The sequence below is a fragment of the Lynx canadensis genome, chromosome D3, assembly GCF_007474595.2.
Source record: "Lynx canadensis isolate LIC74 chromosome D3, mLynCan4.pri.v2, whole genome shotgun sequence".
Lineage (NCBI taxonomy): Eukaryota > Metazoa > Chordata > Mammalia > Carnivora > Felidae > Lynx > Lynx canadensis.
The window spans coordinates 56,178,152-56,201,588 of NC_044314.2; the positions used below are offsets into that span (position 1 = coordinate 56,178,152).

The window sequence follows — 23,437 nt, forward strand, 5'->3', positions numbered from 1 at the left end:
ATAAGAGTTAGGTGATGCTGTTGATTCTGACTGTCAAGGGGAAATTTGCTATTACACAATGCTAGCAACGACGTTATCTGGAATGCAGGAGGTCCTGATGGTGCCTGTTCAAATTCTTATGTCCTCTGATGTAAAATGACAACAGCCTGACGTAGGCAGGAATGCTCCTGGCACAGAACTTTCAGGAATGAAGGTTTGGATCACCCAAAGAGAATCACAACCAGCCAGTCTGCTTGCTGAAAGGGAAGAGAATATGAAATATAAACATTGTCCTTGTCTTTTTCCCCCACTTCAGCTCTTCATTTGTCTAATTTAAGATAGGGTAACAGTGGTTAACTTTGTCGTATCTCGGTATTTAAGCTACAGGATGGCAGAGGGTTGGCTGTGAGAAGAATGAACATCACTCAAAGAAGAACGCGCTGAATTTATAGTCTTTTTTAGAAAGAGCCTTCGTGTGTTTTCAGTTGTGTGAGAGATCGTTGTATCACGTTAGGTGATTTTCTCATGTCTTTATTTGTAAGTTAAATATGGCTAAAGGGGTGTGTATGGATGCCAAGTTAGTGACAGATGAACTCTGGTGTGTGTGTGTGTGTGTGTGTGTGTGTGTTTAATGTTTATTTATTTTTGAAAGAGAGAGAGGGAAAAAGAATCCTAAGCAGGCTTCATACTGTCAGCGCAGAGCTGACGTGGGGCTCAAACTCACGACTGCGAGTTATGACCTGAGCCAAAATCAAGAGTCAGATGCTTAACCGACTGAGCCACCCAGGCGCCCCAGACTCTGGTGGTTTTTTTTTTGGTTTTTGTTTTTTTAACTGTGTTAACTCAGTTAAACTGGATCTATTTTTCTCGGAATATATTGCCTTGTACGCTTCTGAGTTAGAGGTGGCCAAAAGACCAATTTGCAGAAGGGGGAAGCGAAGCAGCAGTGGGGTTACAGCAGACATAGAGGGGCCAGTGGGATCCAGCTTACCTTCTCCCTCCTCTGTTCCATGCCCAACTCTTCCTCCCAATGGATGACCATTTGGAACAATGGCAGCCCCGGTCCCACCCCCGATGCTTGGTGGTGGACCCATGGAGCGTAGTACCCGGAGACATAGCTTCCCACAGCAATCCCGGGAGTCTCCCATTCTGGTGGTTGGACATGCTTGGCTTCCCACGCTGCTGACTCCTTCTCCGACACTCTGAATTCCTTTCTGGAACTTCATTTGCCCCACCTCCTTCTCCAAAGTCCTAGGTCCCATTCCTGTACTAAATCCCTTGCCCTAGGACTCACAATGATCCACCTTTCTGATTGAAATCTGACTGGTTCAACATGCTGTACCAAACCTGATGAAGGCATTTCCGAGTAGTACATGATTGAGAGAAATGCCTTCTCCGGGAAACCTAGATAGCCCTTGATGCTTATAGCACTATCACTGGCCAGTAATAGTAATAGCATGCGTTTACCCAACATCGACTATGTGTTAGACCCAGGGCCTTATCTACCTTACATTACTTATCCCTCACACAGACCTTCTGAGGTAGGTTACAATTGCCTTCCTATTTTGCAGGTGAGAAAATGTTTGGGGCTAGCTCAGAGCTGAGAATGCATGTTCTCAAAAACTACGTGCATAATTCATCTCCACTGGTCATGCAGAAAAATTGTCCCTTTACATATCAGTGTCCGCCACTAGAATAGGATATTTCAAGGTCAAGAAGTACATCCTTTTACTATCTTCACTGTTAAACATAAAATCTGAAAATTAGAAGGTTTCTGAAAAATGTTTGCTGAATAAATGCACACATAGAAGGAACATGAGTAGAAGATGCGGCCAGCATAGTACTTCTGGTCAAGAAAAATTGGCTGTGTGCCTGGTGATGGATTTATTAACATTTCTAGGGTGTGAGCCCCTCTACATAAAAGAATTCAGAAAGAATACAGTGAGATTATGCTATTGATGGAATAATGATGATAGAAATATTTATTATCTGGGTTGCCTCACATTTTAACCAAGGGGTGAGGGCAGCCCGGAAGGACATTCATTTTATGTATAAAAGTGTATGCTTTGACCAGGGCACTTAATTTTACTTTAAGGAGTACATACATCTACTGAGCAGTAGGGGGAGTAAGATGCAGGGAAATCTAAAATTTTAGAACACTTCCTATAAAAAGCATGAAGATATCTGAGTCATGGAGGGATAAAAGCATGAGAAAGTGATTTTACACAAAACAGTCGGAAAGTGGGGTCTTGCTATATTTTATGTTATTATTTTATTATTTTATTATTTTTTTATTTTTTTTGGTCTTGCTATATTTTAAATACTGGCTTGTGTTTAAAATGTTTTGAAATTGCTCACCAGAGCTTTGACATCGTAGCACACAGTTCAAGGTAGATTTGGCCACGATCAGGTGTAGGTGTTCAAATAAGGATAAAACAGAATGGATTGTTTTTAACCTAAATTAACTGATTCATTCTTTAAGGGTGGTAAAAATTCCCACCATGGTTTTTGCTAATTAGGCCCAGACTTGAACCCTTTATCGTGGTCTATGGAAAACCAAAATTGGAGTGAAAAATGACACTCTTTAAATGAGCTTCCCTAGGCATAATATAGCGTAAGATAAAATTTGCGTCGCTATTGCTGTGTTTTACTTGTTTTGTGAAGAAGGATTATATTCTGCTTTGAAATGCAAGAAGAAATTCATAGACTAGTTCTATGAAGTCTAAACTAGAGAGAATCTAGTTCACTTCAAGCGTATGACATCGCTACAAGTGAATGCTTATGGCGTTACACTTCCGGAAGAGTCCTTTGAACACTCTCCACAGCAAATCTTCCCTAACAAATACTCCCAGCTGGCTTCAGAACAAACATAAACTCTTTCAAAGTTATTTTGACCACATCTGAATTTTCTAATTAGAGTCTAGGGAAAAAAAAATCCTGTGTATTCAAACTGAACAGAAGAGTTGCATAATGAATTATTCCTATTTTAATTTAAATATGCAAATTTAGTCTGAAATCAATTCCAGTGCTTGTACAGTTGACGTTTGTTTGGTTCAATTTCACTTTCAGGTTTTGTTTTTTGTTTTTGTTTTTGTTTTTTTTTTAGTCTTATGAAGCCCACTTGGCAAAGCCCAGAGCTCTCCAGCGTCCAGGTCTTTACTTAGCTCATAATATTGACATTAGCGGGCATCAAGAGGACGTAAACTATGCCATATGACAACCAAAACATAATCTAAAGACCATAGGATTCTTCACTGAGTTTTACGTATCTACTCTGCTAGCGTAAATATGAACAAATTCATTTCTAAACCTGATCTGTAACAGAATTCTGTGGCAAAGAAATCAACTTTGGGTGTTGGTGGATTGTGTAAGACAGTCTATGTCGGAGGCTTGAAGCAAGGGTTTTCTGACTGTGCCATACTTTCTCACCAGGCAATTTTTCCTAGACCTCAAAACAAAGTAGTGTGTCGCAAAGATGACCTTGCTCTATGTTGCCCTGGGTTTACTGATGCACACGTGCACATGTCTGTGATGTCCTCTGGTCTGTAAGTTTTGCAACTCAAAATCCAAGGTATCCTTCCGCTTAATGCTTCCATCATCAATCCCAGTTTTTATTTCAACAGCCTGATTCAACAGGCCTAATTCCAGGCCAAGATCTGGAAATCAATCTCAGGCATTCAGATCAGTTTCAGGACATTGTGGCAAAAATGGTCCAGATTTTAAGAGTTCCTCTGGCTCATCTTCTCAACAATCTCTCCTTCCTCTCTGTCTTTAAGATGTTTATGGAGTGCTTGTGAATCAAAATTTCCAATGGCTGGAGTTTTCATTCTGACCCCCACCAAATATCTTACTGCTGTCTTTCCATAATTCAGTGTGCGAGTCGATACTCGCTCGGCTCGCCACTGAAGTTGTTCTTCCTAACATCCGTAAATGAAATCAAAGACGAATGAGGTGGACACTCCTAGGACCTTTTCATTTTCAGTGGCTAGAAAGGTTCTTCATTCAACCACCAGCTCCAGGGGCTACAATCCAAAACAGCCTTGTGGAACTGGAGCTTACAATTGCCTTGCTCATGACTGTGGGAGCATGGCTAAATAATTATACATCTCAACCATTGTGTAAACCAGTTTAATTAACATTTTCCAGGCATGTCACATTTATACAATCACTAAATAATTTTCAAAAATTATGTTGCATTAGAAATTGCTACACATCAACTCGGATTGTTTTTACTCATGGCTCTAACCATGCCTGAAATACGTTTTTGTTTGTTTTCATATCACCTTATTTATTTATTTATTTATTTATTTATTTATTTATTTTACTATTACTCGGTACTTCCATTGGAGATGATTCATACTTACTGGCTGGCCAGATGCTCTATTCAATTTATTTGTAAGTGTTATGTTTAATTGCCATCAACTTCATCAAAGCTGGCATTTTTTAAAAAGCAGCTATAGCATTATTAAGTTTCCTTTCCATTCATGTTGTGATAAAAAAAATCTTGGAAAGCATTCACCCCCATATCTCAACTTAGAACGCGCCATGAAAATAAAGTTTTCTCGAGTCCAACGTTCATGGGATTTAAGAAATGAGGAAGTTGCAGAGGCACATTTTTGTTGTGTTTTGGCTTTTGGGCAGCACATGTTTCAAGAAGATATCGTCCAATTCACTCTCTATTTGAAAAGATATCAAAAAACTGGGTGCAAGCGACTACTATAGTATTAGTAATGTACTCAAATTATTTTTGTTCTCCTGTAAGCCCGTTGTTGTTGTTATTGTTATTATTATTATTACTATTATTATAAATGTATTCGTTTTTTTCTAAAGTAGTAATCTCAAGCAAGTAAGACTAATAAATCAAGAAACGTTCTCAGGCATGAAACTGAAATGAATACAGATGATTCTGAATGATTAAGAATACAAGTGGAAGAAATTGTACAATCAAGTGCACAAGCACTGAGGTTATATTTTGTGCTCCATGTTTTGCGTGTGTTTGTGCTCCAAACACATCGAGATGCGTGGTTATATAAGCTGAAGGATTAGCAGTTAGGTCACCAAATTAGTCTTTTGAATTTTCTTGCTCTATCAAGAATTCAATTTGCTTCCTGACATCATTTACCATGCTGTATTAACCATAGTACTTTATCTATCAGTATTTCCAAATTATAAGCCTCTTACCCATAAATATATCTTCTATGAAAGATTTATTTGGCGGCTGTGACAATAAAACCGCAATTGACAGTATCTGTTGGACTTTATGCGCAATGGAAAGTGCTTTGGCAAAATTCTCACTTTGGTGGATTAGAAAAAAGAAAAAACACATTTCATACTTTTGCCTTCACTGCTTGAAGCGCTAGAAAGATCTTGGAGAAAACAAAATATGGGGAATTCAAAAAAACAGAAGAAAACTAATTTTTTTTTTTTTTTTTACTTTAAGGGAATATTTGTATTGAAAAGTAGATTATTCTTGGAGGGGAGGTATCTTTTAGTTGGAAGCTTTGTGAGTAAATGAAGTATTTAGGCTGCATACAGTACCAAACAATTATTCTGGCTGAATTGGGTTTTGTAACTATCCCCAAAAGATTGCCTGTTTAGGGGCACCTGGGTGGCCAAGTTTGTTAAGGTATGACTTTGGCTCAGGTCATGGTCTCTCAGTTCGTGAGTTCGAGCCCCACACTGGGCTTTGTGCTGACAGCTCAGAGCCTGGAGCCTGCTTGGGGTTCTGTGTCTCCCTCTCTCTCTACCCCTCTCTTAATCATGCCCTGTCTCTCTCTCTCTCTCTCTTTCTCTCAAAAATAAACATTTTAAAAAAATGTTTAATTAAAAATTTAAAAAATTATTGCCTGTTTAGAAATTAGAAAGCACAGTCTTTTGGTGCCAATTTGTAAAGAATGCTTGTACAGGTCTTGTACACATTCATAAAAGGATAACTAGGCCTGAACTAATCTTCATTTTTGCTAGGAACATGAAAGTGAGGGAAAAGATCACGATGGGATTCTTTATTAACAAAGATAAATTATTTTTGATCTAATACAAGTGACGTTGCAAATTGCTGTAGAAATACATTCAATTATCAGGTCTAGATTCTGCAAAAATGCCCTGTAGCCCGCTAAAATATCCTCAAGTTTATCCAATCCTCACAGTACATGGATCAATGCAACATTATCCACCATGCCGGAAACATACAAAGCATTCCCAAATAGCAGATTCCCCACCCAGCTTTATCCCTTTATACTACATCTCGAGAAATGGTTTCCCACACCTGAACATTTAAATTAAACTGTCATTTTAAAGCAGTATATAATTCAGCAAAAATCATTCTTGCTCATGAAGATGGTGTGGGTCCAATGAGAATATGGTTCATTCGTCCATGTACCGATACTTCTCAGTATTCAAGAATTCTTGCCAGTTGAAGTCAGTTATAAATAGGGAGTAATTAGATATCTAATGGTAAAGAGTATACATTTTGAGTCTTTTAACACCCAAATCACTTTCATCTTAATTCCAAATATGTTTCTACTACTTATAAGAGGAGATAGAGAGATGGACAGACAGATAGATAGATATGGGTTTTGTTGGTTTTTTGTTTTGTTTTTCAAAATAAGTATTTCACTCTGAGATTATGGGGGTTCTGGGGAAAAGTCAAGTGTAAGCTATCTTCTGAAAGTCTAACTTGCTGAAGTGCATTTTGCATCCACGTAGTTGCTCATGCTGATTCCACTGTTCTCCACCTTTTTGCACCTCGCTGACATTTTCTTCATATCTCAAGATTCAGCTGTAGGGTCCACATCATAACTCTCTCGTGACACTCACATTGTATTGAAATTATTGGTTATGTGCCTGTGTCCATGAGATCTGCAAGATCCTGTGGTCTGGAATTATGTCTTATAAGGTTTAATCCTTTCCACCTAGCACAGCACCTGCCTGACTTATGATAGGCAGTTAAAATGGATCTTGAAAAAGAAATAAAGCAATTTAACCCAAAATGAATTATGTATTTTACTGAAAGGGCAGCTGCTTCCAACAAAGCTGTTTACTCCTACAGGTGAAATTATTCTCTTGTAAGTTATGTCTGTACAAAATGGAGTGATGAGGCAATTGTAAAACAAAGCCATGGCCAAAGTCCTACACAAAGACAAAGCAGATTTTTGGCCTGCTTTGCTTCAGTTGTCCTAATACACCATTACAACTAATAACTGGCATATTTTCTTTCTTTGACAGTATAGACATAAAGATCCTCAGATTTTTCAACATAAAAGCAATTCTTTGTAAATTTGACCATAAGTTTCTTCCCTGCTATTAAACATTTTTAGATGTTCAGCAGTTCTTAGACTCGAGTGGATTTGTGTCAATAGCACAATGTTATGTTGAATTTCTTAAATACTGAAAAATACGCAAATTAATGTCCAACTCTGCATTTGCTGAAAGATTTTTTTTTAATTTTTTTCAACGTTTTTTATTTATTTTTGGGACAGAGAGAGACAGAGCATGAACGGGGGAGGGGCAGAGAGAGAGGGAGACACAGAATCGGAAGCAGGCTCCAGGCTCTGAGCCTTCAGCCCAGAGCCTGACGCGGGGCTCGAACTCACGGACCACGAGATCGTGACCTGGCTGAAGTCGGACGCTCAACCGACTGCACCACCCAGGCGCCCCTGAAAGATTTTCTAAAGAATAAAAGTTACTGTAATGTTTCAGTTTAAGACACTTGTCTACAAACAAATGATCTCCAAGCTAAATGATCACGTGCTCATTTGCGAAACAAAAAGCTTTCATAGCAACTCTAATCTGACTTCATCTTTTTCTTCTTTTCTTTCCCCAGGATTCTCTTTTTCTTCCACCTCTGGGTTTACTCCCCGTTTTCTTCCCATGTGATTGACAGTCACCCTTCCTGCCCTTAGTAGGGCTGATTCGCAGTGTGGTGTCCTAAGCAAAGGTAAACCTCACACGTTATTGCAACAGACACATGTTTTGTGACATTCCAGGTGAATCTGCATAAGCTTTTTTAGTCTTTGACTGGCAACATCCTGAGCAAAAAAACCTTTGTTATCTTAGCAATGAATCAGCCAAATGTCCTGTTTGTCATGCAGGGCCATATCACAGGCTAGCAATTACTGATGGGGTAAGGATTCGGGGTGAGTTTAAAATTGAATAAATGTATTTTCAGATGGTAGAAACCCTAATGTGCCCCCGGCTCAGTAGTGAAGGCAAAATTCCCAGGATGGCAGGCTTTATAATTCCTACTGTGGTTTATGACCATATTTAGACCCAACACCAGCCCAGTGCTTCTCTGACATCATAAAGAAATAGATGACACACATAATAAGGAGCTCATCTGGTTTTAGAGAGTGATAGGCAGTGTTTGACTGAAGTTGTTAATGCAAATGGATCCACCAATTTGTAGTGACTTAATATTTTAAAAAACATATAATTTGCCATCCATTTAAGGAGATTCATCCCTTTTTGAAGGAAAAAAGCTCAAAGATGATTTCCCTGGAAAGAAAAAAAAAGTCTCAAAATACTTTTCAGAGTGAGTCATTCAAAAACTTAGTCTAAATATTCACCCAATGATTTTTAGCCAAAAAATACAAAATAAATAGTCTGGGTCTACAGAAAACAACCTCCACAAATATCAATCCTATCCTTTATTTGACCATAAAATGTATTTTTGCATTTAGACAAAAATGCTATTCCCATCAAATACAAATTCATAGATTTAGTTTGTTCTAATCTTACGTTGTTGGAGGGCTTTTAAAAAATTTTTTTTCGTCATTTATTTATTATTGAGAGGCAGAGAGAAACGAGTGTGAGCAGGGGAGAGGCAGAGAGAGGAGGAGACACAGAATCTGAAGCAGGCTCCAGGCTCTGAGCTGTCAGTACAGAGCCCAATGTGGGGCTTGAACTCACAAATGCGAGATCACGACCTGAGCCGAAGTCAGAGGCTTAACCGGCTGAGCCATCTGAAGGGCTTTTTTTTTTTTTTTTTTTTAAAGTTCCTTAACCCAAAAAGAGAATTTCAAAACTGCATCTTGAAGAACCCAAAATGATGAAAGAGAAAACTAGTATGGAAAAAACTTTCGTCTAGAAATGTAAATAGATGAACAGGCACCTGGCCCATGTTGGGCACTCCTCGGACAGAATGGGGCCCAGACTACGTGGCTAGCCTGGCCTTTCTGATGGAACCTGCCTCAGTAGCGGAAAAGCAATACTCATGACCAAGTGCAGCCATGTAAGCAGTTTGCGCTCGCATTTGTTGTTACATATTATGATGATGGGACCCTGAGGGGCACACACCTGTCATTAGTTCTACGTTCTACTGGGGACCTTGCAGTAGCCTCGATTCTCATTTCGTAAGGTCTATTTTTTCTTTCCAATATACTTAAACTATAAAGACTTCTCAGCACAGTAAGTTTATGGCTGTCCCTAACAACTGAGTAATAAATTTAGCCTACTAATTAATTTTCTGTATGTTGCCTTAATAGCAGTAATTCACAGTGACTGAGGTTTATTTGTGCCAGGAGTGGTTCTGAGTTCTTTGAGTATATTAGTGTATCTAGCCCTCATTTAAATAATGAATGCCACGAGTCGGATGCTATTTATTATCTCCTTTAACAGATGTGGAAACCTAGGTGAAGTGTTATGTAACCCTCCAAGGCATACTTTGAGCCCCTATGCTATGTTGCCTTAAACTTTAGACTTTTAAATCTGAAATTATTCTGTGAATAAAAAGGAAAGTCATACAAAATGATTTGGTTTAACAGTTTAATTCTATTTTAAATAAAACTAAAAAAAAACCTTTTTATGACACTCTCCACGTGCCACGCCTGTTGCAAACGCTCTTACACAGAAGGTAATTCATTGAATCTTCAGTCCGGTCCCCTAGAGGTAGGGAGCATTATTATTACCATTGTATGGAAAAGGAAATTGAGACACAGAGAGGCTAAGCAGCTTGCCCATTTCACCCAGCTAGTTCATACAGGACAGAGTTTTGGTTGGTAGAGGAGGGGGTATGTGTACGCCCACTGTTGCAATCTCAACAGTCTTAGCTTTCTAGTCCTGCCACTGCTATTTTATTTGCCTTTGAACAAATTGTCATCTTTCTAATTCTTAGCAATCTCATTTATAAATAAAGGAGGGAAGGGTTCCATGATGTCCAAGATCCCTTCAGATAGTCCTGTTGATTTTGGTACAACAAACCCTGCAAGTCGCACCGAGAAAAGCTTTGTTGATGCCAGCCTGAATACTTAAATGCAAATTCCAGCTTTTAAACTGGCTGTGCACCCTAACACTTCTCTGCAAGTCTCTAAGAATAGTTTCTGGGAAAGGATCTAGCAGGAAGCTAAGAAGGTAGGGGATATTCTGATGGTCTCTAGAAATGCCAGTTTGGGTTCAGGTCCAGAGAATCCTCAAAACTCTGTATAAATCCTGGCTCCTCCATTTACCAGCTGTTTGAACCTGGGCAAGCGCTCCACCATCCTGACCTCAGTGTCTTTCTCAGTAAAATGGGGATAATAATGTTACTTCAACAGAGCTGCTGCGAGGAGTAATTGAGATAATATACACAAAGCATGTAGAACAGAACATGGCCCACAGGAAGTAGTGAGCAAAAATCTAGCATTATTATCGCAGATCTCCACTCCCGCAAAAGGGAGGATTGTAAATTACCATTGGCATAATTGCAGAGGACTCCTTCTGAGGGCCGATGAAAGCCTGGGCTCCTCCCAAGACTTGAAAAACTGAGCTTAGCCTTTTTTATCTTCAGGGGGAGAAAAAAGATCCAGTAAAATTGCTGAATGGTTAAGATAGATACGATTTAATACTAAGATAAATTGCTCAAGTTATTTAGTTTATTTTTTAATGTTTATTTTTGAAAGAGAGAGAGAGAGAGAGAGAGAGACAGAGTGCAAGCGGGGGGAGGGCTAGAGAGAAAGGGAGACAGAGAATCCTGAAGCAGGCTCCAGGCTCTGAGCTGTCAGCACAGAGCCAGATGCGGGGCTTGAACCCACACACCGTGAGATCATGCCCCGAGCTTAAGTTGGACGCTCAACCGACTTAGCTACCCAGGCTCCCCTGAAGTTATTTAATTTCTGAGCTACAAGTGTCTGTTTAATCTGTTTTATATAACCAGGCACTTGGCATTGTTGAGTCTAGTCAATTGGTTGGATTGAACTTTCTAAAGTTTGTAAGGGATAAATGTTATTATGCCCACCTCTGTTTAAACTAAGAGGTAGGGCTTTATTATTTGCTAAATGTCTTACAGTACATTTTCTGAGGACTAGAAACAGTATTTCAGAGCACTGGAGCCTATTTTCCTTTTTTTTTTTTTTAATGTTTATTTATTTATTTTGAGAGAGACACCAGGAGTAGGGAAGGGGCAGAGAGAGAGGGGGAGACAGAACCCCAAGTAGGTTCCATGCTTAGTGCAGAGCTGGACTCGGGGCTTGATCTCAAACTTGGATCATGACCTGGGCCAAAATCAAGAGTCAGAGGCTCAACAGACTTAGTCACCCAGGTGCCCCTGTTTTCCCTTTAAAACAGCCCATCAAACCCAGTGTATTACACAATATGCAAGATGATGGAGAAAAGAAACTAAGGAAATTAGAAATTTGGGGGGAGTGTGATAAAACAATAGAGACGCTTGAAATTTAACACTGCCTGGAGGTATCATTACACTTGCTTGTCACTCTTACCAGTGGAAGCTCATGTATGCTATATAGAAGAACCAAATATATTAGTCCAGAGCTTTAAAGTGAGTTAATAGCTTAATGCAGATCCAATCTGGAAATAAATTAGGTCCTTTCAAAGTTACACTAAATGGTAGTTTATGAAGTATATTCACTTTGCAAAGTTGTATGTACAAATATGATTATATCTAGGACAAAACAAATACCCTGAATTGAAGTAAAGCTTCTAGAGCTGAAGGCAATCAGAGAGATTCTATCATCCACCTGAAGCCCAGAGGGATTAGTGATTTGTCTAAGGTTATGCAGATAATAAGTGGATATTCCAGATTTTAGCCAGGCTTTCTTGAGCTCAAGTTGAAGGAAGGGTTACTCTTCTATAGTGCATGCAGACAACTTATTATAATGATAATAGTAATTACAGGAACAATTTACCAAGTACACACTCTGAGCCAGGTACTCTGCTCTGTACCTATAACCCCTTGTCCAACACTCTCATACCTTTATGAGGTATGTCTCATTATCCCCATTTCATAGATCGAATGACTGAGACTCAGCATTTGTTTCTGTTCAAAGTTACACAGCTAGCAAATGCTGAGAGCTGGGGTCTAGTCTCACTCCTGAATCTGCACTCTTTCCACTGGACCCACTCACTGCTTCACCCAGGGAGACCAAACATGACATCTTTGGCTGTTTTTTCCTTTAAAATCTGTATTTTAACCTCCTACAATGAGGCCTCATTTCCAAATGGCCCAAAGCAAGTAATACCATTCTGGAGATTCTCGGCTCTCACATTCAAAGGAAGAGGCATCCAAATGGTACCTCGTCTACTATTCTTAAAGAATAAGTAGCTGACTTTTAATAAAATCAACTGTAAACAATCTCCCAAATTATTAAAACATTATCTTTTTAGCCTATGTAGGCCATGGATTTGAGATCATGAACTTAAAATCAAAACCAAATAAGTCAAATCCAAGAGGATGAAAAGGGGCCATTAAGCCTGGTGCTCCATAAATTAATACTTTGAGGTAAACTAGAAGTATTATAGAAAATTACTATTTATTTAATATCTCATTCTATTTGAAAGAGAAACTCCCAAATGTTCAATACTACCCTGTATTTAAAAGTTAAAAATATACTGGAAATGGATGGAGTCATGATAGCACAGAGCACTTTGGGGGCGGATACCTACTATCATAGTACAGTGTCATAGCAAAATATTTTAGATTTTACCAGCTGAACTGTTAAATGTTTAATGTGTTAGAAGCATTAGTTCCAAGGCAAAAGGAGGCAATATTATGGTTAACTGTTTGTTTGGAAACTTCTTTTATTAAAAAAAGATTTTTAATAACACTATTGGCAATACACGTGTGATAATACTCAAGAAAGTATCGTGTACTTGGTAGAGTGAATTTGGGAATGTAACAGTCCATCTAGATGCTGCCCCTCCCCTTCTCCATCAGATACCCTAGTAGCAAAATGTAAATACCCTTTTAAAAAATAAAGAGGCCTTTGGGCTATTGGAGCAGTGTGGGGTAGGGCAAGGAAAGTGCTCTTTCCTGACATACTCTTGCTTCTGGCTTTGACTTCCTCTAGTAAGGTCAGTTCTAAAAGAACTGCGGACAACCCCTTCCATGCTCCACAAAAGCATAAGAGAAAGGAAGCTTGTCATTCACAAGCAGCTATGGACAAAACCAGCAGCAGAGTACAGGGTTAGGGAAATGAAGGGGGGGTGGGAAGTTGGAGTAAAGTGCACAGTTACTGTCAAAAATATATTATTTTGATCCTAAGAAAATTAAGAGAATTTTATCTAATGAACTAGATTGCTGACTTTTTAATACATTTGGTTTTCATGGAACGTACAATCACCATCGGACATGAAAGACTAGCTGGCTTTAAAAAAAAATTTTGCTTGGAGTTATCTACAGGAATCTTGTGAACGCAATTCAAGGATAACATTCTGCAGCTCTTTGGGTATTGGACGATTTCCTCGGATGAGTCCACAGGGAAAGAGGGAAATGTTAAATTCGCCGATTGGAGTGGGCATTTCCCCAGTTTTCTCACTCCTTCCCCCCCCCTCCCCCGCCCCCTTGCTCTCTCTTGCCCTAAATGCCAGTACTTTCCAGCTCTCCATCCTCTACCCCTATGGCATGAGACCGGGAAATCATAAAGAGTTTCTCCTTGTTTGTAAACTGCCTCTGCACCGGCTGAGGTGGCTGGGCCTTAGGTGGCCCTTGGCTGGGATCCTCCGGGGGGCTCGGCTCCGCACCCGGGGCCGTGGCGGCCTCACAGTCTGGACTTTTACTGGCTACTGCTTGCACAACTGACTCCAAAGAGGTGCCAGCCTCCCGCAGGGGGCTGTAGCCCTTATTGCAGCAGGAAGGGTCGTCCGACTGGGAGCTCGGCGAGTCCGGCCTGGCGGGGGGCGAGTCCTCCAGCCGCAGGGGCGGGGAGGGGGAGGCAGCTTGGGCCAGAAGGCTCGAGTCCAGCTCCGCGCAGCGCGGGGAGGGTGGGGGCTCGGGGGACGGCGGCGCCCGGTAGTCCGGGAGCCCGCTAGTGCTGCGGCGCCGCAGGGCGGCGTACCTGCCGGTCCTGGGCAGGCGGCCACCCTGCCCCCTGGCGGTGCGCGCCGCCGCCGCCGCCGCCGCCGCGCCCTCGGGCTCCTCCAGCTCGCTGGGCGCCCAACGCGAGCAGCCCGGGGCGCCGCGGAGGTCGGTCAAGCTCAGGTCGAGCTCGCCCCTTGGGATCTCCCGGGAGCCGCGTTCCCCAGGCGGCCTCTGCCAGCTGCAGCTCAAGCCCTCCGCGTCCCCGTCCCCATCCCCGTCGCGGTCCCCTTGCAAGGGTAGTAACGCGAAGGCGCTCAGCGAAGAGCCCACGAGGGAGCTGGCGGTGCTCTGGCGCCCCCAGCTCTCGGGTGGGCTGCAGGGCGCCGGGCTGCCGCCGCTGCTGGCGGCCGCGGTGGCGGCGGCGGCAGCGGCCACAGCGGCGGCGGCAGCAGCGGCGGCCCGGCGACGGCCAGCCACGCCCGAGCGCTCGCGGTAGATGCTGTACACGGCCTCCGTCAGGCTCGGGGACTCCCGCGGGCAGCGCGGAGACGAGGCCAGGTCCGGCGGGGACGCGGCTTCCTTGGCCCCGCCACCGCCCCCGCCTAGCGCCGCGGGGTGAGGCCACGAGCCCCTGGCCAGCAACGCCGCCGCCCCGAAGGCGTCCCCTGAGCCGCCGCCGCAGCTCCCGGGCTTCAGCTCCAGGCCCCGCGACTGCACGTAGCTGAGGAAGCCGTTGAGCGGCGCGGTTCCGGGGGTCGCCGAGGTGGGGGCGGAGGACGAGGAGGCGGCGGCGGCGGCCGCAGCCGCGGCGGCCGCCAGGTCTTTAGCGCGGAGGCTGTGCACGTCGATGACGGTGGAGTAGAGGTCCCGCAGGTTGATGATCTTGGTCTTCTTGTCTCGGTTCTCGTGGAGCACGGCGTTGGCGCAGATGAAGAGGAAGATACCTATGCCCATGATGAGGGGCCCGAAGACCTTGAGCTTGTCGGAGTGCAGGTATCCGGAGAAGATGCGGAAGAAGAAACCCACGGACGAGGAGGAGGACGAAGGGGAGGCTGACCGCGCTGGAGGGGTGCTTCGGGGCGCACCCACCGAACTGGAGTTGACACCCCCCGGAGTCCCCAGGTGGCTCCTGGACCGGTTTTTGCTCCCACTGCTGCTGCTACTGGCCGTGGTCGGGACGCGGTGGCCGCTGGCTGCGGGCGGCAGCTGCTTACCCCCTTCCCTATTGGCCCCGTTGGCCTTGGGCCAGTAGCCCACCACCGCCATGGCTATGCCCACCAGCAGCACCAGGATCCCGCAGAGGGCAATGAGCCCCGAGATGGAGCACAGCTTTAGCTTGCCTTTTACCACCACCACGTCGTTCTTGCGCCTTTTCTTGGCTTTCCGCTTGCGTTTGGGGACCTGGCTTGGGGGCCGGAGGGGATCCTGCTTTCTGGCGGAAATCCTCAGTAGGCCACCGGTGGCGATCATGGTGAGCCGGTGCGGTGCGCGGCTAGTTTCTGGGGCGGAGGCTTGAGTAGTGGGGGGCGCCAACTGCCCACTAGCTGCTCGGCCACCTCCTCCTGCTGCAAAGCAGAGGAAGACAGTCAGAGGGTATAGGCTTGGCTGCAGCAACATCCCACGCGTTGCGACTGTCCCGCTCCCAGGTCTCGCCACATGTGTACCCCCCCCCCCAGCCCAGGGCTACCCACTAACTGGAGTGCCTAATGTAGAGGCCAGGGGGTGGGATAGATGGATTAGGGCCGACAAACGCTGTTGCAATCACTGATAGGAGGTGATAAAACAATTTGAGAGAACGCCTTCTTTCTTCCCCCTCCCTCATCCCACACACTCTGTAGGTGATATTCCAGCAAGGCTCATTTCAAACCCTCCCAGCTGGCAGCTGAAGGAGGGCTGACCATTAGTAGAAACTAAATGTGGGGGCTCAAAGAGGTGGTTGAGGACTTTCGTGGCAAAAGCCTTTCCCTTTGTCCTGTGGGAATAGGAAGATTGCCCAAGGGAGCAGTTCAGGAGGTTCAAGTATCTAAGCAGAGGAATTTGTCAATGTTTAGCTCAAAGTCACTAAAACAGTCACAAAAGTTACTGTTTTATAATGACAAAAGCAATTTTCATCACTGGATGAAAATGAAAGGTCACATACTGGCAAGCAGACGGCTTATATACTGCAGATAATTAATGGAGAGTTCATTTCGGGGAGAACACCAGAACTACGTCAATCCTCTGATAATAAATCCCTTTCCAAAGTTGTCTCCCACCTCTTGATGTTCCTACAGCTAAAGACAAGCAGCCTTTTCCTCATCACTTTTTTTGCAACATCTGGACAGCTTCTTGGGGTGGAATATTTAGTTTTAGGTAACTGGTTATGTAACTGAGCTCTTCCTTCTGGCCTCCTCTCCTCCCTCAGAGGAACTCCCTTAAAGGTATCATGTGCTAAACCTCATCAGGGAATTTAAGAAGTCCCCTAGAATCTCTAAGAGAAAGACCTTTTTTTTTTTTTCCTCCTGTGGGAAAATTACAATCTTAAAAAGAAAAAAAAAAATAGCCACTCTGCCATAATAGCTTTCTGACCCCTTATTAATGTGCCAACAGCACTCTTCAGATTCTCAATATTCAAATGAATAGGCAATTAATTAGGTGCAGCAGTCTACATAATAATGATGATTTGTAGAATGACCTCTCCCCAAGTGAGAGCTGTTTTCTTCATCTTTCTCTCATGAGGTCGTGTTTAGGAAGGGAGGGTGGCAAGAATCCATGGACTATCCTATAGAAAGTTTGGTTGTTTAATATAATAAAGCCCAGGTAGGTAAATGCACAGATGTGTCTTTGCAGATATCTGTGAGCTTGAAAAATTTCAATCCTGCTGGATCCCCAGAGTAAAACATTTTCTGTTCCATTGGTTGTGTTCTCTCCTATAATAGAGATGCTAAAATTAAGGGCATTGTATGAATTTGAAAGGCTCAGATACCACTCACAAGCCTTTTGGTATTTTGCCCTTTATGAAATAATTCATGTTTTCGAATAAATTACCCTTTGAATATGTGGGATTACTTAGGAAGAATTTTGCTTTTAATTGGTGCCTGGGTAAAGAGCTTTGGCCCTTGATCCCCTCCATTACATCAATATAGGCAGAATCTTTTCTCCACTGGTGGAAAAGCAAATGGTAATCAGCTCTTTGCAATGTTTGCAAATCAATGTCTCCTTGGAACTTAGTTGGTTTTCACTAAAGAGAAATACTAGGTAGGTTAGAGGGGTTCGTAGAGAATACATCTATAAGCCTTTACAATTTTGTTTTAAAAAGAGGCTGCACCAGTAAGTACAAACAGATTGTAAAAAAAAAAAAAAAAAAAAAAAAAAAAAAAAAAGAGTAGCTACTGTTCATCTGTCATCCCCCAAAATAAGCACATTTATTGTGTAGTTGTAACATAGAGACTGCTGTTTTAAGTGATCCCTAGACTACAGCATCTTTAATGCAATAATCTGGAGATCTGCAGTTATTTTAAGGTTTTAGCAGCCAGACATTTTAGAAACAAACCTAGACTCAGTTGGCACAGTGGCTCTCCAAGAGGAGAGAAGGGCTAACGTTTTGTTGGGCATTGCTAAGGTACACCAGAATGCTGAGCATCTTTGAGAAAGAAGGTATCCACATGTTTTTCTCCCCAGTAAGGCGGCTTTGGCTTTGGGTAGACAGAATGTAAGGAAAATTGGAATGGATTTCAACAATCGTTTACAGATCTTTAAAATTAGTTTAATAGCTAGTAATTAACTCCCTAGTTTATTATTCCTTCAGCTCTGTTGAAAGCTGAACTCCATTGTAATGTATTGCCATCTGAGGTGAAATACTGACAAAAGTCAGATGGCAAGGAAGACCCACCTTTGAGGCTTTTCTTCATACATAATGAAGGGAAACAAACTTGGCAGTCGAGGTTGGCTGCCCTCGCAGTTTACTGCCTGGTGCTGGTCTTTTCCGTGGTTAAGGAATGGAGCATGGGGGAAAGCAAAGGAGGGATGTCTAAAAATACAACTGCTTCCAAGAGAGACATTCAAGTTTCTCTGCTCATGATGGATTAAGCTCCACTTGGCGTCTGAGGCTCCCAGCCCACAGGCTGGGAGCGCCCTGCCCTGCCCTGCCCGGGACTCAATCCAGGTCCTCGACCCCCACTCCCTAATTGGCTGGACAGCGAACCCCTTGCCCTGCTTTTGGGTCTGCTTATTTCTGTTGGAGTCACATGAGTGCAGCAGCTGGGAGTCCGCCTCTGGAAAGAACAGGCAGGAGCGAAGTGAGGGCAATCCCGAGCTCGCTTTTTCTGGGCAGCGCATCCCGTGCAGCCCGCCTAGGAAAACGACTGTCCCCGAACAGCAGCAGCCCGGGGACCGGGGCTTGGGGCCGCAGGGGCGGGGAGGGGCGGCTCGGGGGCTGAGGACTCACGGAATTGCTCAAAATGGCAGCACTAAAAGCAAACAATATCGCTCACTTACCCGGGAAGGCTGGGGCAGCTCAGGGCCGGCGAACGGGCGCTAGGGCGACACAAAGGAACCATGGAGAAACTTTTTCAGCCCGAGCCGACGGCGGGGCGCAGGGACAGCGCCTCGGGGCCCTCCAGCCGAGCGCGGCTCAGCAGCCCAGCGGGGGCGAGCGCCCGCCCCAGGTTCGCAGCTCCCCCCGCTGCCGTGGCGGGAGCCATTTCCAAGAGTTTCCAAGAAGTGTCAGGTCCTCCGCAGCCCGCATCCTGCCTCGGAGCCGTGCTCCCCGCCGCCGCTCCTCCTGCGCCTCTCGGCGAGCCCCGCCGCGGCGCTCCCGGGCCGGCCCCAGCGCCTCTTTTGTGTGGCTGCGGCGCGCCGGGCTCCGCCGGGTGGAGTTGAGCCCGCGGCGGCGGCGGCGGCGGCGGCTGGCGCTGCTCGGGGCGGCCGGACTGGCGGCTGTTGCTAAGAGACCGGAGCCATGACACAGGGAAATTGCGGCAGGATGGCAGTCGGTACCCGGCCCGACTCCGCTGCTCAGGGGCGCACCCGCCCCCTGCCCCGCCCCCCGCCTCCTCCCTGGCGCTGCCCCCCCCCCCCCACCTCGCCGCGCCGCCCTCCCTGCGCTCCCCCCACTTCCTCCGCAGCCGGCCGCCGGTGCCTTCGGGGGAAGCGCTTCCCGGAGGACCCGGAGGCGCGAGGGGAGGCGGATGGGGGGCCGGCGAGGGGCCCCGGGCACGGGGTGGGAGGCGGGGGGCGCCGGCGGGGAGCGCGGGGCGCGCGGCGCCTCGGCCTCTGCCTTCCCCGCCCCCGGGGCGCCCCGGGACCGCCGCCCGCCTGCACCGGGAGCTTTGTTCTTTTCCCTCCAACTACCTGTCTGAGCAGCGGGCCGGCGGGGGCCCCAAGAAAGGGCCGTCTCTCCTGGAGGGTCTCCCCATCAGCATCCGAGGGGCGCTCTGGGTGAGAGAGGGGGCAGTGCCCGCGTCTCCAGCCCGCCCGCCCTCCCTCCTTTCCTCCCTCTCCCCTTTCCTCTTTTGTTGCCTCTACTCTCGGACACGACACAGCCTTGGCTGTTTCTCCCCCTCCCGCTTGGGAGTTTGCAGTGTGGACGCACAGCGAGCACAGTAAGTTGTCCCCCAGCGAACTCGGGCCGGCGGAGTGGAGCCGCCCCCGCCGCGCTGGGCGCACCGCGGGCCCGGGGCAGCCAGTCAGCCAGTGTCTGCTGCTTTCGCGCTCCGGCAGAACCGGGCTTTGTGACCGGCCTCCTGGGGACCTCAGCGTCCCCCCCCGCCCCGACGCGGGGCAGCTGGGGCTTCGCAGAGATTAGAATCGGCTCTCCGGGGCGCTTCCTTGGGCAGCCGGTCCTGCTCCCACCCCGTGCGTAATCAGCAAGCATTAAAAGGAAAACTATAATTCTCCAGGAATCAGGGTTAGGATCAAAGAGGGGAGATGGGGGTAGAGAGGATGTCCAAACTCCCTACGTCATTTTAAAAATGCGAGAGGGAGAGAGAGATCCTGTTTCCTAGCTCATCCCTGTCCTCCCAACTGTAAAGTAAAAATGACAGGGAAAAGAGAATTTCAAAGTGGAATTTCCCCACGGAGTATTGAGAAAGTAAGAAAGATTTTAATTATCTATTGAAGTGAGGCAGCCAGGATTCAGGAAGAAAGGAAGAGAAGAGCAGAGGACAGACAAGGGCGGTCTGAACTTTGGGGTCCAGACAGAAATCTTGTGACGATGGTGGTTTTGAGTGGGTATTGGATATACTGAGTTTTGCTGTTTAAGGATCCACAGAACCCACACAGGAGGGCTTTGCTGGCCACAGTTCCGGTGACAGGATTGTTCCTCCTCACATACACAGCATTCACTTGTGTTTAAAGCTCAAGCAGACACTTTCCCAAAAGAACACTAAGGATACTAACACTTACAGATTCAATGATATAAATGTGGACCATGTTATATGAGGTGGAGATTGTGGAGTGACGGCCGGACTGAAGGAGAAGTGTTTCCTTAAAGGAAACCCTGCACCTGCCTGTTTGAAAGGTGACCTCTGATACCCTTTCCAAGCAAGTAATGCATCTGGATGACGATCAAAGTGTTCCCAGCACACCTCTTTCCACCTCTCTATTCCTGCTCAGATTTTGAATGCGAGAAAATAAGCCATATAAAGGGAGAGTTTTAATTCCATACTGGATTGTTTCCCTTTAGAGAAATCACTGCAAAGGAGAAATAACTAAGTCTAGCTTGTCATCTTTAAAGGGTTTTGGGCTCCAAGCTTCCAGATTTCTTGAATGTCAATAATAAGCTGGTGTTTTGTACAAAGACAGGATCTGAGATCTCATTTTATTACACAGCTGGCTGCCAGGGGACCACGGGTGGTGACTCCTATCCTTTGTGGGCCTCCGTTCACTAAGCTGTATACAGAGAATAATATTGCAGAACTTCATTAGGAGTTCAGAGGGATTAAGTCATTAACAGTTTCTAATTTCTGCATATATTATAGCCATCATTTGTACCTTGAAAACTCATTTGAGTGATCTGGAGAAGAGAAGAATCCTTTTCTAGATGAACAGGCCTTGGACATAGCTAGTTTTTCTAGCTATGTTGGTGACTGCATTAAGATTTATGCTTTCTTACTCAGAGGCGTCCTTCCAGACCGAGTTCTTTGGAACTTCGAACTGTTCTATTTAACCCGAGTGTTACCACCTTCAGTAATTTTCTTTGTTGTTAGCTCAGGGTGTCAGAGGAAATCAGATAGATCCCATCTGTTTCCAGCAGGGTCCTTTAACCTCTGTAATAATATGGTATCAGCATACATTCCTAGGGGTTTCTGAGTTACGTAGAGTTCTTTTTAAAGCAACAGTGATGATCTTGGCCCTTCTGGAGTTATTTTCTCCCTAAGTCCACTGGCCATTTCAGTAGAGATGATTTCTGGGATTGTGGGATACCCCTGTCACCCTGCTAAGGACTAACAGGCTAAGGCTACCTAATCGTGGTCATTCCTTGGCTTCTCAAGAACTCGGAGCCCAGGACGATATTTGAAACATGTTGTAGCAAGAGGGCAATGAAGGCCTTGGGGAAAAAAAAAAGAAGAGGAAACAGATGAGCTTCGTTTAGTTGGATTAAACTCTGACCTGAAACCTGTCATTTGCTCTTGCTTTTTTTTTTTTTTAATTTTTTAATTTTTTTATTTAAAAAAAATTTTTTTTAACGTTTATTAACTTTTGAGACAGAGAGAGACAGAGCATGAACGGGGGAGGGTCAGAGAGAGGGAGACACAGAATCTGAAACAGGCTCCAGGCTCTGAGCTGTCAGCACAGAGCCCGACGCGGGGCTCCAACTCACGGACCGTTAGATCATGACCTGAGCCGAAGTCGGCTGCTTAACCGACTGAGCCACCCAGGTGCCCCTGCTCTTTCTTAAAAACAATCCTTATGTAATTCTTTCAGTTTCATCATTTATTCACAACCCATTTGCTTCCCCTGATCATTTCATCAGCCTGGCCTGGCTCCCCTATCTGGGCTCCCGGGGCTGCTCAGTGGAGAAGATGCCCGGCCAGGGGTCCACACAGGCCCCTCTTGGTCTCCGGAAGCTTGCAGGGGGAACAGGTTTGCTTGTGTCGACAGCTCAGCAGCTGGGACCTCTCCGCACACCCTGCTGTCACAGATGGCTCAGGCTGAGGAAGGAGATTGAGGTAGTTTGGTGTAGTGGGTTCTGGAACGAGTTTGTATCCTCCCCTAACCAGCTACTTCATGTAAGTAAGTAAATGACCTGATCTTGGCTTCCTCGGTTTCCTCATTTGTAATGGGGATAATGACACCAACACCTACCTCACAGCATTATCGTGAGGAATCAACAAGTTTAGTTCCTGTAAATTAATGCCTAGCACGCGGTAAACACTCATTAAATTTAGCTTTCAACCTTGTTAGTCCTAACGTCTTCTCCCAGTTTGTTTTCCTCACTCTCCCATTCTGTTCCTATTCGCCAGGATCCACGTGGGACCGTATCTGCACTTAACCTCCACGGAACGGAGTTACACAATCAGCTGCCGTGTGTGAACTGTGGCATCCGTGTGGCATAGGACCAGTGTCACTCACGAAAGCCTGCTGTGTCCAGGAGAACGGAGACACTTTCTCTGTGGCTGCTTTCCTCGCTTTGCGGTTCACCGGGACCCTTTAATTTCACTTTGCTGGAGAACCCAGCTTTCAAACTCACACCACTCTACAGTCAAATTCGAAGTCTGTGAAAACACGACCAAGAGAACATTGTTTGGCCTGAAGGGTTGAGGATATCACAGGAAGGCCTCTCAAGCCCTCTTCTGGCATCGCGAAAGCAGAAGAAGGAACCTGTGATCCCAAGGCTGGACACGGGGCATAAAATTCCTCCTCTTTCCTTCTTGCTCCTTCACCCTCCTCGTACACCTGCCAGTAAGAGGCAACATGACAGACTAAAGCGTGACAAAAGAAAGCGATAAGCTAAGCAATAGATTTAGCAAATAAAAATATTGCTGGGGGCATAAACCTGAAAATGATTTGTTGTTTATCTGAAATTCAGATTTAACTGGGCCTCCTGCCTTTTAAGTTTATTTATTTATTTTGAGAGAGAGAGAGAGAGGGAAAGAGAGGATCCCAAGCAGGTTGACAGTGTGGAGCCCAGTGCGGGGCTTGAACTCACAGCACCATGAGATCACGACCTGAGCCAAAACCAAGAGGCGGACATTTAACTGACTGCACCTCCCAGGCACCCTGGGCCGCCTGCCTTCTATCTGCAACTCC

At 45.3% G+C, this 23,437-nt stretch overlaps 1 protein-coding gene across 1 annotated transcript; it reads right to left on the reverse strand.

Moving 5' to 3' along the window:
* Nucleotides 1-11,477: 11,477 nt before the first annotated feature.
* TMEM200C (transmembrane protein 200C) lies at nt 11,478-15,763 on the reverse strand. Its single transcript, XM_032595395.1, has one exon. The coding sequence runs from the start codon at nt 15,674-15,676 to the stop codon at nt 13,766-13,768; it is 1,911 nt and encodes a 636-aa protein (XP_032451286.1). The 5' UTR covers nt 15,677-15,763; the 3' UTR covers nt 11,478-13,765.
* Between the last annotated feature and the right edge of the window lie 7,674 nt (nt 15,764-23,437).